General features: G+C 40.7%; 2 protein-coding genes across 3 annotated transcripts; both read right to left on the reverse strand.

The window, feature by feature from the left end:
* Positions 1–52: 52 nt before the first annotated feature.
* On the reverse strand, positions 53–4,677 carry zdhhc12a (zDHHC palmitoyltransferase 12a). Its single transcript, XM_084319767.1, has 5 exons — positions 4,438–4,677; positions 3,696–3,829; positions 3,519–3,608; positions 2,777–2,943; positions 53–2,332 (listed from the first exon to the last, which is right to left on the reverse strand). The coding sequence occupies exons 1-5, from the start codon at positions 4,532–4,534 to the stop codon at positions 2,017–2,019; spliced, it is 804 nt and encodes a 267-aa protein (XP_084175893.1). The 5' UTR covers positions 4,535–4,677; the 3' UTR covers positions 53–2,016.
* A 1,741-nt stretch (positions 4,678–6,418) lies between these two features.
* Positions 6,419–15,395, reverse strand: slc25a25a (solute carrier family 25 member 25a). 2 transcript variants are annotated; one of them, XM_084325339.1, is made up of 10 exons: positions 15,178–15,395; positions 13,807–13,933; positions 13,557–13,644; positions 13,342–13,453; positions 11,958–12,116; positions 8,514–8,666; positions 8,228–8,335; positions 7,942–8,109; positions 7,687–7,837; positions 6,419–7,565 (listed from the first exon to the last, which is right to left on the reverse strand). In XM_084325339.1, the coding sequence occupies exons 1-10, from the start codon at positions 15,334–15,336 to the stop codon at positions 7,381–7,383; spliced, it is 1,410 nt and encodes a 469-aa protein (XP_084181465.1). In that variant the 5' UTR covers positions 15,337–15,395; the 3' UTR covers positions 6,419–7,380. The 2 variants fall into 2 exon arrangements, with proteins under 2 accessions (XP_084181465.1, XP_084181466.1); XM_084325340.1 differs by having other exon boundaries at positions 7,404–7,565; positions 7,687–7,755.
* Between the last annotated feature and the right edge of the window lie 666 nt (positions 15,396–16,061).

The raw sequence follows: 16,061 nt of genomic DNA on the forward strand, positions 1-16,061 counted from the left end.
TGTTAATTTGTACATCGCTCTAAGAACAAACTCATCACAGCACAATGGCATGGACAGTGAATTGAATTTTTATTATTGTATTAATTTAACTCCTAATCACTTAATTAATTTAAACTTTCAACCATAAAAAGTAAATAAGACTTAAGAATTTCCTTGTTCCCATATTAATTTGCCCCAGGACAGTTCTGTCAATATTTGTGAACATGCACCACTCTTTCCTAAAGCTATAGATGAGAGAGAACCCTTGAATTTGTGGCATCACCTCTGGGTGTAAAATCTGTGGCTGTTCCACTGACAATGAATGGAGTACTGACTGTGGAGCAATACAGTGTTTGTGGGCTTTTACACCCAAATGAGGTTTACAATTGTATTCAGACCTGTTGGCAATACTAGAATTATAAACCTCATTTAGGTGAGAGAACTCAACTTAACATTTTATGGCCCCACAAAGTCAGTGCCCCATTCATGGTCTCATAAGGTTCTTTCTCCTATTTCTAGCTTTAGGGGTGAGTGATGCATGCTCACAAACATTGACCAAACTGTGGCACAGAAATAACATATGGGAATTCTCAACTATATCAAAACAACAGCACAATACATAAATTATAACCGATACAAAAACGGCATTTGCATTGTAATGTAGTGCCCATGTAAGCACTCTGCAACAAGAAGGTAACAACAACATAACCAGACATGGACACTTTGTAGACTCTATCTTAGCTGAGGCTGCATAGTGGTGCCACTCTCAGTCCAATTGGAAGGTGTTTTGGTTGTATGTGTGTCTGTGTAAATAAATAAATACCTTATTTTCTGACTGCAAATGTAATATTTTAAGGCATGTTCAATTTGTCCATGTCTGTTGTCTAGATACTGGCCTGGTCAGGTATCATTATCTGAAGTAAGAAATCTTTTTTGATAGCAGGTTTCAGTCTTCTTTTTATAGACACTCAGTGCAGCTCGACTGGCTGGTAACTAGACATGATGACACCAGGGTTTCCGTTAGAAAAAATTGTTGCCGGCCTCAGTGTCCGGTAGATTTCAATCTACCGGTCAAATGAGAGAAATTCCGATCAGAGTTTATTGAGCTTAAAAACAATTGATAGGCAAAAGAATGACAACAAAACAAAAGAATGACATCATCAAGGCATGTAGATTTATAATATTTTTACTTAAAACTAGGCTACTTTTGCGTATAAAGTCATTATATTCCAAATAAAATAAGTCCCGAGACTCCGTGCTGCTGCCGACTTTAAATCAAATAGGTGTCTGTGGGCAGTCGCCCGACATTAATAAACAGCAGTCTGTTATAATCACATTTTTATGAGCTAACGAATTCCGTTATATTGGACATTTGTATTAATTATATCAAGCGAAGAACTGAGAAATTTGGCAGAGAGAGACTGCAACATTATCGTGGGTTGCGTGACAACTCTCTCTCTCTCCACCTCCCAACGACTTATTTGCGAGAGTATGTCGATGCAGAGCAGCAGATTCAGCGGTTTTCTGGCTCTTTTCTGGCTCTATCTGGGGACCACACAGCAGCGCCCCCCACCCAACAGCTGAATTGCCAATGGCTGAATTGGAGTACTGCACTGTGCCGCTGCTGCTCCGGCTCTGCAGCTTCACATGCACTCCCAAACCCAGCACTAAGCTCTCGCTGACAACGTCGGTCATTATTAGAAGCAACGATGAAACAAATGTAATGATTGTTTCGTTCATCGCATAGGCTATTTAATTTTAGCCTATTTGAATACAATTCAAATAATCAAATTGTGCTTAGAGGGAATTATTTTCACCGGACATTAAGACCGGAGAGATTAAATATGTCGGACTTCAACAGATTTTGCCGGTCAAATACCGGTAATTACCGGCTAACGGAAACGCTGGATGACACAAACCTATCTTAAAATACTGTTGTCAGAAAATAAGGTAATGTGAGTGACCACATTGTGCAGCCTCAGCTTCATTAGTGGTCAAGACGGGCTAGACTGTGACATGTTGTCCGCGGAGGTGAGCTCAGACATGATTATGGCTGCTTCTGTAGTACACCTGCTCCCAGACCACCGTCCGACAGATGCAAAAGAAGTCCCACAGGTTGCAGATCATTCCCCGATCAAAAGGGTTCTCCTCCTCGCCACAACTCTTCAGGTATGAGATCCTGTGGCGGGACATGAACTCCCATGTGGTGGAGTTGATGGAGGCAAGGTAGAGGTGACAGCCCAGCAGAAGGACCACCACTATGGAAAACACACCCACGACACCCAGTGTCACCAGCAGGAACCCGTTCACACTGAACCACAGCTTCCAGGTGCTGCCGGACAAAACACCCGACCTGAGAGACACCAGATATAGGCATTACCAAGCAGCATAATGCATGTCTACACACTTTTTAATAGCCATATTACTATAGGAATATCAGTAGTCTGCTCTGTAATATACTGTATGTACTATGTACACTGTGTATATCTGCCATATTATGCTCTCACACACGTTACTTTGTAAGTTCCAGTAGCGTCCTGTACATTTGTAGATTCGATTAAATATTTCTGTGCATGCTCTAAATATTTCTCTACACAAATATAATTTTGTGCTTTCACTTCTCTTGTATTACTAACCTTTTTCTATTTCTTGCCCTATTCATATCTGTGTGGTTCTGTCAACGCAACACAATTTCGCTCTCGAGGAGGACAATAAAGGTTTTTATTTCATCTCATCTTATGAACTTTACAGCGTAATTACAACAAAGAACTGCGACAGACGGGGTATGGTGACTTACAAAGCTATCTGCAGGGCCCAGAGTAGAACGACCAGTTGTACGACCAGGTAGACGATGAACCAGCGGTGGTTTCCCTCCCCAACACAGTTCTCTATCCAGGGGCAGTGGTGGTCAAAGCGACGTACACAGCGTTTACAAGTCTGACAGTGCTTAGCTCTCATTGGCTGCTGCTTGGTGCATAATGAGGAGAAATAGAATATAGAGAAAATAGAATAGAACAAGAAAGCATTCCAGAGGTGTCCGAGTGGCTTAGTATGCAAATGTCTCTACTAAGTAAGACAATACAGACATTGCTACATCAATCTCACATTATTTGCTTGCATGTTTTGTACTGGCATTAGCACATATACACAGATATTGATGCAGGTAGATTATGATCAAATCTGTTAGAAATCTTTTTTTGTGATCAAATTCAAATATGTTAGAAATCTGTTGTAAAACCATTGATGTAGCAAGTATGAAGTTTGAGATTGACTGCCATCAGAGTATCTCGTCCTCAAAATCATCCTTTGAAATCTAAATTTAAGCTTCTAACCCTTGCAGTTGCAAGTAGTCTACACACAATTAAACCTGTGGATTGCCTGCATGGTAGATGGTAGATTTATATGGCGTGGTAAAGGGGATCTTTAATCTGTTACCATTGTACTTTAGGGGGAAAAGACTAGAGGTATTGTGAGATACTGAACAATAAACAACACAGGCAAATGCATACATGAACAACATCAAATGACAAATACAGTACCTGCAGTAGACAATATCCACAACGACGCAACCGAGGAGTAGACGACTGAGGTAGCATTGTCTCCATTTCCTCACTCATTCCTTGAGGGCACTGTGTAATATATAGACATATGTGTGTCACGTGTATCCTCATCCTCCTTCACCATCCACCATGCAAGGTGTTGTTTACTCTTCTTACCTTAACAGGATCGGTGAGGATAAACCCTGGATCCATTAGAGACACAGTGAAGTACAGCATCACAGACAACAGGACCAGCAGAGAGAATAGAGTAGGTAGCATCAACTCGCCATTCTCTTCAGATCTCCGCAGATCTAGAAAAACAATTAGTAAGTTAGTACTATCTAGATCTGGTGGCCCTGCACCAGTTATAGTATTTCCTTGTAGTCCTGACACATGGTGATACCAGGAGCATGGTTAGAAAAGCAGGCTGCATAAAGGTTGTCAGTTTGAATCCGGTTTGAACCCCTCCATTACATGCAACATCGTGTACATAAGAATGTGTTTTTATTTTTAATAAGTTACGTGATTGGATAAATAGCGGTTAATAAAAACTTGCTTTTTTTTTAGTATCACAAACAGTACTGTATTTGCAAATCTGGTATGTCATAAATGTATAGATGTAGCAGTACTGTCTATCTGTATGTCGTGTGTGTCATATGATGAATTGAAAATGGGGGACCCTGATGTAAACAAGACGAAAGTCTTTCTCTGGTCTGCATCCCCTTAACAATTGTATGTATTGAGCTGTACTGTACCCATTCTGCAATCTGTTAATACACTTTTCAATCAATCAATCAATCTTTGCTCTGCTGATAACGTTACGTACATTTTCTGATATTAGAGCTAAACATTTAGCATAACTTGTCATTAACGTTCGTATCAGGGGATCCTGACTCAAGACTACTCTTGCATGACTTACCGGTGTTGTGTAAGAACAATATCAATGTAATAACCCATGTTAGGACGGTATGTGTGGTCCTGATTAGAAAACCGGATCGGAACACGTTTTGCAACATTTTTTTTGCATTGAATCGTAATCTCAGTATTTTGTATTTAGGTAGATAGCTACATAGCTACATAGTTATTTTACGCTATATAACAAATATGTCCTTCTGGGTGGCAACGCCGAAAGTAATAGCTTCTAAATTGCGTCCCTCTGTCCCTAGGTCTACTTCCGTGTTTTTATACGGGAGGCTACTTGGGACAAACCAAGAACGTTATTCTTTTAAAAAGGCAATCTGGTAACGATTATGTCCCTTCCAGCGTCCCATAGCCCCTGTACATCGACGGGGTCATGCGTGGAGAGTCTCAGTCATCAAATTCCTGGGCGTCCACCTGGAGGATGACCTGACCTGGAGAACCAACACCAAGGCGACCGTGAAAGAAGGAACAACAGAGACTCTACTTCCCAGTTCCCACCTTAACAAGACCTGCTTGTGTCCTTTTACAGCTGCTCCGTGGAAAACATGATTGATTGATTGATTGAAAAGTTTATTAACAGCTTGCAGAATGGGTACAGTACAGTACAGCTCAATACATACAATTGTTAAGGGGATGCAGACCAGAGAAAGACTTTCGTCTTGTTTACATCAGGGTCCCCCATTTTCAATTCATCATAACATATATGACATCCATATAGACAGTACTGCTACATCTATACATTTATGACATATCAGATTTGCAAATACAGTACTGTTTGTGATACAAAAGTGTCCAGAAAAAGAGTGTATATACATCCTCACCTACTGCATCAATGTATGGTTCCTCAGCTGCACAGCCGCAGAGAGGAAGGCGCTCCAGAGGGTCGTCAACTCGGCCCAAAAAAATCATTGGATGCCCTCTCCCCTCACTGGAAGAACTCCCCCTGTCTTAAAAAGGCAGTCAATATAGGACCCACACAAACAGTACTGTATTTGTAAATCTGGTATATCATAAATGTCTAAATGTAGCAGTACTATCTATCTGTATGTCATTATCATTATGTTATGATGAATTTAAAATGGGGGACCCTGATGTAAACAAGACGAAAGTCTTTCTCTGCATCCCCTTAACAATTGTGTGTATTGAGCTGTAGCCTACTGTATTGTACCCATTCTGCAATCTGTTAATAAAATGTTCAATCAAAACCATCCTGGCAACAAACCTCATACGGCTGCGCTCGGGCAGGCGTTTCAGCGTCATGCCCACCCGGACGGACACTCAAGTTCAGTTTTTATCCCAGGGCCATACGTGCACTTAACTCAGCTCAAATATAAAGCAACAGTCTCCCATGCACCCCACAACACCAAGGGAATAGTGCAATCTTCTTTTATACCCCCCGTTTATGTGCATTATGTCTCTCTTTTTATTAAGTTGTTTTTATCTAGGACTGTATGACTGTTAGCACAGGGCTGCATTTTAAATTTCGTTGTACCATTGTGACAATGACAATCCTACGCAGAACAGTCTCTAACGTCCAAACAGTGCAAAGTGTCCCACTTGTGCTGTTGAAGCTGCATACCCCAAATTTAGCCGCAAGTGTTATTAATGAATTAGATACATTAAAATATGGAAAGCCAAAATTCCATGATAAGTTAGCACAGCCCCTCAACTCTTGTTCACTAGAACCTATAACGTGGGATGAAGTTATCATTGCCTCCAAAAGTAACTGGAGAAATGTAACCTAATTGATTTTCAGTTCACTATTTTTACTGACTCAAGACACTTGCAGAGATTTTGGATTTCTTAATTTACACCATCCATAAGCTCATGTAGCATTTCATTCCAATGACAATTATTTTAACCAAGGCTTTTCATTTATTTGCATCAAAATAGTCCATTAAAACACTTTTAATAATGAAATCATTGTCTAGAAAATATTTATTCTAGCAATGTTCAAACATTCAAAGTTCGTTCCAGCATTGATTAAAGTGCATTATGCTGCTCATCTACTCAAACCATAATTTCTTAAAGTACAAATGTTTTAAATATAACCACCAAGTGTGCACTGACGAATAAAAAATGTTCCCACATACAAGATTAATGCTTACACTTGGGAGGGCAAAAATCTACTAGATTATGTCGCTGACTTGACATAATCTGAAGCAGATTTACAATGAAAACATTCAAAAATGTACCCGTAAGTTAAAACGGACGGTAATTGCGTCAACAGTACATTTGCATTCTTGCATACGGCTCTAAACAGACACACGTAAACAAAAAATACGACTGCATTCCTCTCAAAGACAGGCAACATGTAGCACATATATAAAAAATAATAACATAAATACTGGATGGACATTAATAAATACTCATTCCCTCAAACACTTAAGTACTTAGAATTGAGTGGGTGGCTGTCGATGGGGGACCATGAACCATATGTGCAACTCCTTTCACGTAGGAATATAATTGCGCCAGGTATACCCATTATAGAATGTGAAAAATTATTAAGCGCTCAACCCCACACCTCCATAAAATAGTGTTACAAATGAGGTGCACACCAGGACTGACGTAAAACAAACAGTAGTGACATCTGTATCAAACAAGGATATTTCCTGAGGCACTATACCATAAAATGGTAGGAATAACATGACACTTTGGTCCTCAATTACTCACTGCAGCATAAACTCTTGATAAAATAGCAGCAACTGCATTGAAAGCGCTCTCCCCTTCCCCTCACATTTCAGCTCACAGAGTCGATATCTTCCACACAAGTTCAAGTTGGTGTCCCTTCTCGTCCTTCAGCATCCGACATTCACAGAATGATGGCTCCACACAACCCAAAGTCCTCAACAGGTACATCCGAGATCCTCTACAGCTTCCAGCCTCCGCCCCAATGGGCATCGTTCATACCAGTCCAACCACACTGTCGTTGCCGGTCATATCAGCGCGAGGTCACTCCCAGCGATGTTTTCAGGCGCTCGTAGATCACATAGCTAATGCTTACTGCTGGAATGACCTTCAAGAAGTTGGGGGCCAGACCCCTGTATAGCCCCATAGGCCCCTCAGTCTGGATGATCTGTTTGAAAAGCCCCGTCATGGTTACTTGCTGGCTGCCCTCCAAAGTAGCTGTTAAGAGTAAAATAACACATATTAGGCATGAGATGATGCTGGGAACATGCAAACAGGAATCAGGAGCATATTAATTAGGGGCTTAAGAGGGTCAGGCATTCCAGAAGTAAAGACTCACCATGAGCCTGCATGCGGGTCCGCACCAGAGCCAGTGGATAGCTGGCCAGCTGACCACATGTGCTGGAGACTGTACCACAACCCAGAAGAACAAGCACACCAGGGTCAGTGCTGTTGGTGCCATACTTCTGCAACCAGTCGTTTCTCAGCGTCTAAGGATTCAGAACATGATTAGAATTGAGAAATATGAATAAGAGGATTACTACTGAAAGCCATTACACCAAACAGGTCATGTATTTCTTTCAAAATTGCTTACCTCATACACTGCCAGGTCAATGCCTGCATAGGGGATGATGCCCAACATGTTTGGGACATAGCCCTTATAGAAAGCCCGAAGGCCCTCCCTTCTGAAGATTTGCTTTGCGCAATCAGATATTCCAGAGTACTGGCCAGTCTTTCTCAGAGCAAGCCGAGTTTTCAGGACCTTGATGGAGATTAAAGAAAAAGAAAATCAATACACTGAGAACAACAATACTCTATACACACAATACATTTGTTTGATGATAGGATTAGATCTAGAGGAAGATTCCAAGGATAATCACCTCCATTGGGTAGATGGTGCTTTGGGCAATGACTCCAGCCAGTGAGCCAGCAAGAAAACGCTCCTGAATAGTCAGGATCTTCTTATCACCGCCAATGAAGCGTTTGATCTGCATCAGTCCATGAAGAAGGGAGGGGGGGAAATAAATAAGGTTAGCAAACTGGTCAGTGCATCAGGAATTGAGCGGATGTTATAAATAATGAAATAATCAACATAATCAATAGTCAACATATGCAGGGGGGGGGGGCATAATACTCTTATTAACTGCAGGAGAACTGGGGCAGTACCTGTTCATAAGCCATGAACTTGAGGGCAGATTCAGGTGCGATTTTGATTATGTTCACCCCATTCCCTCTCCACAGCGATCTCACGCCACCCTCTTTGATCATCTGAGTCAGTCCAGTCATGATACACATGTTGCTGCTGCGGGAGCCATGAACCTAGAGAAATAGAAAACGAGACTAATTATAATTAACTCTTTCAGTGCCACTCACGAGATTTCTCGTGTTTTTTTATAGGTGGTTGCTAGCCACTCACGAGATTTCTCGGAATTTTTTTTTTTTTTTTTTTTTTGCGATCTGAAAAATTATTGCATCACCCGAGCCTACCCGAGTATTGCCGAGCTGCGCCGGTGATCACTGTGGAAAAAAGCGCCCCCTGTCGTCTCCCAGATGACATAAGTGATTTTGGAATGGACTCAATGAAAATGAATGGGGAAAAAAATCCGGTACTCCACATTTTCCAGTTCACTGATCCAGCCGGGGTTACTAGAGTTCATTCTGGAGCCTCAGATCTCCGCGGATCATGGAGAACCACTGTGTCGCGTTGGATCCATACACGTATCGATTTTTTCGAATGGTGATCAGGAATTGGAATATACCAGTTGGATACCATCTGATGTCAGGTAAGGACTCTATGTTATCAGTGGTAGGATAATCAGAGTAATTTTGATGAAGTTATAAGCTGTTTTGTGAAATCTCTTCTTTCGTTTTCACTGTAAAAGTCCGAGAGGAAATCAACAAGGCGATTGTCCGCGCGCGGCCGTAATGTGCGTGCGTGCACGTATAATATTGATCATCTAGCGTTTATTTGAAAACGATTCATAAAAAGGCCGACGAATATCAACGTTGTGGAATATTCCACTAAAAGACGATTTTCATAGAATGCTCCAGAATGAGTTGTTTTTTATATCAAAACGGGGGCTTTTCTAACTGCTCTGAAACGGCAACGACGCGATAAAAAAACAATCTGCCTTCACAGCACTGTCTGGAACATAGTCTTTGATAATGCGATGGGCAGATTAGACACATAGCCATAATTTAAAACATAGATTAGGCGATATTAACGTTAACATTGGCGCGGATGGTGGCATTCAAGCGGTAAAATGGAAAACCAGGCATGGCATTTAAAGAGTTAAAATACAGACAACATACCACCCATAAATGCTAATAGGACTAAACATATCTCTGGTAATGTATCATGGTAAGGAAGCAGCTAAAGCCAGACGTCCTTGAATCTTCATGCTAGTTGACAAATAGGACGACAGCGTTTTGTCATCTCAAAAGATCAAATTGCAAGCCAAATCACACAATCAAAAAGATGAAAGAGGATACACTGGCCAAAGCCAAAGTGCAGCACTTGGGACAATGTGTACAGATCACGAGAGTCTCAAAGTCGACTGCCTACAACTATGCCCAATGACGTACAACTGGGTGATTGACAAACAATGTTCCCTCTAATTTTTTTTCGGTCTGAGCAAACACTCAAACCTCCTGAGCAGACATCAGCAACTACTGAGCAACATACATCACCTGCCGATTAACCGGCTAGTTGATAAGCGGCGGTTTGTAAAAAATCTGAGAATCTTAATTTCCCTCAATGTCTAACATAAAAATATACATTTGGCTGATACACAGAAATAATACAAAAAGGCATATTATATTCCTTAATCAAATATTTATTTGACCATTGATTGACAATACAGAGCAAAGTCCTTACTTTGGCGGAGGCGGTGTGAGTTGTGTCACTAACTTTTGTCTGACTCGTCATTATTTTATTAAGTGAATTATAATGAGACTTCAAGGGTGACCATAGTGACCACTGCCTTCAGCCTCAAGATACTTAATGATACTGAAAGTTTACTCAAAGATGCCTTATCATTATAATATATTTAAAGTATGCCTCCTGTATGGATATAACAATAAGATATACAATTATTGTTTATATTATTTTATATAACAAAATAATATCTCTCTATAACCAAAGTTACTCAACATGCTGTATTATGCCTAAAGTAATCTGACAAATCTCAAGAAAACAACTAAATCAACATGAAAAAATATATATTTTCAAGTCTTACTGGACAAAATAAATAAGAAAAATATGAAGTAATGTTCTAAATAATACCTCTTCTGTATTAGAAAATCCAGCTTTAAAAAATATATCTTTGTATCTTTTCAATGTAAATTATAAAACAGTAACCTCACAAAGATACTAATTTAAAAGTGCACTATGCAGTTTCAGATTTGTTGCAATTAGTGTACTAAACTAATTTATTACACACATAATCCTTAGAATGATTGTATCATAAGCATCTTATCAAACCAAAACATCATTTTGAGGCATCAAAATAGTTTAATTATTTTCATTCTCTCTCTGTATAGCTGCATTCTTCAATCAATTCGGTCAACTTTGCCATCAAACTCTCGCCTCACTGCTTTGTTTGTAATGTTTTTCTGTGTCCATGTGAGCTTTGAGATTAGACACAGAAACATATGGTCAAGCTTTGCACGCGTTGCACTCCGCTTCCAATTAGTCTCGACTGGGAGGATAAATTGGGAATTTTCTCTGCAGTTAATCTGTAATGTACATTTTCGCATTTGCATTGTGAGGAGCCAGCAATGCTGGTCGGATCTGTCCACTTCCTCATCTGTTGTGCGAGTCTGTGTGAGCGCGCAGTAGCGCCGCCCACAAGGCACTGAAAGCGGGGCTTCTCTTGGTAACGTCACATGCAACAGGTTACCGTAGTATTCGGTGCAATGCGCCAGTCAATTTAACTACATGCATATTTTACACAAACGTTTCTGTGCGCGACAGATTTCAGATGTGCGCGGGAGCGTTTTGCCATGTGCACACCTTAGGGGGAACATTGGACACAAACCCTTTTTGCAATCGCGTGCAAGTAGACCTTATTGGAGACCCACCAGTGACGCACTAAATGCAGCCAATCATGCAGTATAACAGAGGCTGTGCTGATAGTCAGCCGCTGCCATTGGCTAGTTAAGAGAATCAGCCGCTGGACTCTGACCCCCTGCTCTTTCAAACACCTTCACGTACACATTAACCCATTTATGACTATTTGGTAATGGTAGATTAAGTAAGTACAGCAAGTTCATTTTGAGCTAAATGTGTCAATTATGCAAGTCACCCTACAAGGCCTTATTGTGGTGATAACACCGTCTGGACAACTTTGAGCATCAATGTCGGGCAGCGTTGTACAAGTGGATGTCTCAATAACTTTATACTGATTGCATGGGCATCTCTTGTTGCTCAGATAAATTCCATTGTTTTTTTTTACCCCGTCTCACATAATTTCCTATCGGCTAGCACATTTCCCGATCATGTTGCCCAATGTATCCCCACCTTTACAGATGAATGGTTATTGAAGATCTAGCTTGAAGTTCAAGCTGATTTGTGGTGAGTGAGTGCAATTCCACAAAAATATAACTCACCTGCATCATCACTTTGACACGGTCTAAAGGAGCGGTGAAGGATCTAGACACGGCTCCAGCTCCTCCACCTGCAACCAAATGCCTCCACCACATGCCAGTCAGCTTCTCTTCTGTAGTGAACTCATCAGGTACCATCAGGTTCTCACCTACATCAAAGATCTAAATAGGGAATACAGAGACATAGGAAAGTGTGAACAAAGTAACAAACAATAGAATTTGCTTGCAAGGGGTTCTCACCCATGGAGACAATCAATGATTTTACAAAGGCAAGTTATTGGGGTGTCCGGTTTTACACCTGCTTTGATGTGCGATTCTTGGGGCGAACTGACCGGCATGAACAAAGTAACCTACATGATAAAACAAGCTTGCAGGTGGCCATTTAGCAAAGACAGTTTGAGACGACACGTTTAAAATCAAGCTACTGGGCAGATGGAAAGGAATGAGATTCATGCTAGACTTTTCGAACATGTTCCCTACTAGGGCCACAAGACGAGTGGCCTGGGGGGGGGGGGGGGCTAAATATGCACAAGACACCTCATCTCTCAAAAGCATCAGTCCATTAATGAAGCATTTGATCCAATATTGACTCATGGTACAGAGTCAGCCATAGACTCGACTCTTCTCAGGCACTGCTGTGTAACTAGACAAATCCAGTTAATAACCAAAGTTATTAGCAGGATTCTACTGGATAATGAAGCCATACAATAACAGATAATGTTCTAGGAAGGAAGGCTGAAGTAATTATCCGATAAGAACCTGTTACCTAACACCCAATCTTGGTCAAGAACAATGAGCAGAAGAGCCCAGACATGGCTTAGCCAGGTCAATCGAAAACAGACTACAGCCCTGGATTTCCTTCAAAACCCCACCTAGGCAAAAAAACAATGATTCCATGAGAATATCCTTATAAAAGGAGTTTAATACATGACAACATTAAATACCCACACAAGATAGCCCTGCCCAAATGTTTAAGGATATTTTGTGTGGCATTTTGTCAGGCTGTGGTGTTTGTGGATGCCATTAGGGGCTGACTGCATTTCTGGCTATATTTTTTGCCTTGGTTCAAAACATTTACACTCTTTAGTGGTTTGGCTGCTAGACTCACTGTATGCAGGAGTCTGTGGAGTGGCCAGGATCACACCGTCCTTTGAGGGGTTCTGAAGGTAATTATAGCCTCTATCTGTGTATAAAATGTAATTCACATAAAAGCTAGTTCAAACCAGTCACTCACTGCCGTCATAATCCTCCCAATTGAGAAGACTTTGCACAGCCCTATGGTGCTTAATATCCGACGCACAACTTATTCCAATCAAGAAGAATGATTAAAGAACAAGCGATTGATTCACCCTCTGTATGATATTGGGTATGGCCTGGGCCTCCTTACCGTGGAGTGTTTCCAGTACAGGATGATCTCAGGGATGGACTCTGTTGGTTCCGCCATGGGATAGTTGCTCCGTTCATTCCAATTGATTGTCATAGTTCCATTCTTATCCATACTATTAAAACAAGAAAATCTGGTCAGACAATCCTATTGCAGTGTGCAAAAATGGATAATTTGGAAAGACTACACACAAAACAGTTTTATCTCAATGAAATTACCTTTTAAGCACCTTCTCTGCATGTTGCTGGGAAATGTGAACTCCAAGGTCCTGAAGAGACTGCATGATCTCCTTAGAATCAATGCGGCCTTAATAGAAAAGAAAAGACAATCAAAAACATGCATCTTTCGAGAACCACTAAGGCTATGCGAGCAGCAAGCTAATAAATACAACTCTTCAGCAGGCAATTACAGCCATTGTGCTTACAATAACCAAGAAAGCAACAATGCTGTGATTAAGTGCCATCGTACCTGCATTATTTTTGTCAAGGCTCTTCACAACGAGTTTCAGGTCTTTCTCATAGTCTTGCAAATAGTGAACAAATTCTTCAATGTCCAGTTGCCCTTCTAGATCCTTCTCTTCTTTCTTCACATGTTTCTACAACAACAAAAACAACAAGGGGGGTTAGATGACACAGCATTCCATTCTGGAACCATGGTTGTGCGTGTGTAGGGCGGTGTGCAACAGATGAATAATAAGTTACTTAAAAACATGGAGACCCATACAAGACAAGGCAGAGAACGACATATTGGCCTGTATGGTGAGCCTTATATGTAGGCAAAGGGGGAACGCAGAGGGGAGGTGAGACAATGAGACATTCCTGTATACATTCTTCGTCCACTTGCCCTGCCAACAGTGTCACTTACGAAACCAGTGTGGCCACTGTGTCAAGTGCATCATGTCTGAAATATTTTAAGAAGCCAGGTAAGATAATATATTCCTTTATTGATCCCCTTGGGGAAATCCAGGTGCGTTCTATCTCTATGCTCACATTCACAGGATTTCATTCAGGCATCAAGACTGAGAAAATAAAGAACAGAAAATCTTCTACGTAAACCTAAAATGTTCTGGCTTGGGTGTCTGACCAGCTTGCCATGGTGTAGTACTCTTGGCATCTAGGTCTTTGATGACATCAGAGTCTTCAAGACTAGGGTAATGAATGATATAACTAAGCACCGGTCGTCTCAGATATAGATGTACCTTTAACTATAGGTCACCCTGCCAACTATTGCAGAGTAGTAATCCTGTCTAGGCAGAGCGTACCTGCTCTAAATAGCACATGGACACTGGGGCAGCTGACCTGATATTTGACCTGATACATGTGAGACAGTCTCACAGTACTCACTGGGCCACTGGGCATGCATGATATCTCCACTTCTGCAGGCCTATACAACGCAATCAGATAATGTACCCATTTCACCCACGATAAGTTCAGTTAGTGAAACCCCCTAGTCGGAGTGCTAGGTTTGCTTTAAAGGAATTTAAAGTGTATTTAAAAATGTTATGTGTTGCTGAAAAATTCAAACAATAACGTCAGATAATATTAAGATAGTACATTCCTCGAAAGACACCAGGCAATATATAAATAAATGTAGCCTACATTAGATGAATCGTAATAAAAAGTTCTGAGAAAGTTGGCGGCAGAGCCTGTCATTTGTATGGGGGAAGGGACGCTCATTTCTATGAGGCATCGAAGCCTACTTTCAGGCCGGACCGGCTTCTTACAGTCGACACACGCCGGTTGTATAGCAGTGTTCACTTAATCAAATTGCGTAAACTAGGTCATTAAGAGTATAATACAAGTATGACAAAAGCGTGTAATGGTCTGCTTGCTATCTTACCTTCCTCCACTTCTGGTAGGTTGACAGTTCTTGCGACGGAAGGAATACGCTCAATTTGAAGAGAGATTTCAGCCCCAATGGTAATATATTGGACTCAAAATATTCTACCTCAATCGGGTCTGAATTAGGGACAGGTACATAAAGGCACAGGCCAAGCATGGTTATGGCAGAAAAAAAACGTTTTTTTATAAATAGATAGATAAATAGTAAACCGCTCTCTTCTATCGTCGAGAGAAAATGTCAGACCGAAGAATCAAACGCCGGTAAGGAAGTGTCTCGTGGCTCATGTTGAAAAAGGGGAGGAGACCACTCCCTTTTCCAATAGTGCTGGAAGCATCTCCCCCTTTCCCGGAATTGAAACACGTCATTGGCTACCAGTGATTTCCCCTCCTACTTCTATGTTTCAAACGTCAACGTTGTAGCAACCAATCAAATTATAAATCCATCGGAGGGCTCGTTCAAGCACCGTCCTTCTTAAAGATCAATTCTAGATAGATAGATAGATAGATAGATAGATAGATAGATAGATAGATAGATAGATAGATAGATAGATAGATAGATAGATAGATAGATAGATAGATAGATAGATAGATAGATAGATAGATAGATAGATAGATAGATAGATAGATAGATAGATAGATAGATAGATAGATAGATAGATAGATAGATAGATAGATAGATAGATAGATAGATAGATAGATAGATAGATAGATAGATAGATAGATAGATAGATAGATAGATAGATAGATAGATAGATAGATAGATAGATAGATAGATAGATAGATAGATAGATAGATAGATAGATAGATAGATAGATAGATAGATAGATAGATAGATAGATAGATAGATAGATAGATAGATAGATAGATAGATAGATAGATAGA

The sequence above is a fragment of the Notolepis coatsorum genome, assembly GCF_963971535.1.
Source record: "Notolepis coatsorum genome assembly, chromosome: 1".
Classification (NCBI taxonomy): domain Eukaryota; kingdom Metazoa; phylum Chordata; class Actinopteri; order Aulopiformes; family Paralepididae; genus Notolepis; species Notolepis coatsorum.

Excerpts from the sequence above, each read along its gene's own strand:
- zdhhc12a (XM_084319767.1), bottom strand. The coding sequence starts at position 4,534 with ATGTTGCAAAACGTGTTCCGATCCGGTTTTCTAATCAGGACCACACAT. Across the intron at positions 3,830-4,437 it reads ATTGTTCTTACACAACACCG|ATCTGCGGAGATCTGAAGAG; the intron begins GTAAGTCATGCA and ends TTGTTTTTCTAG. Across the intron at positions 3,609-3,695 it reads TCCTCACCGATCCTGTTAAG|TGCCCTCAAGGAATGAGTGA; the intron begins GTAAGAAGAGTA and ends TATATTACACAG.
- slc25a25a (XM_084325339.1), bottom strand. The coding sequence starts at position 15,336 with ATGCTTGGCCTGTGCCTTTATGTACCTGTCCCTAATTCAGACCCGATT. Across the intron at positions 13,934-15,177 it reads CCTACCAGAAGTGGAGGAAG|AAACATGTGAAGAAAGAAGA; the intron begins GTAAGATAGCAA and ends TTGTTGTTGTAG. Across the intron at positions 8,336-8,513 it reads AGTTCATGGCTTATGAACAG|ATCAAACGCTTCATTGGCGG; the intron begins GTACTGCCCCAG and ends GGACTGATGCAG.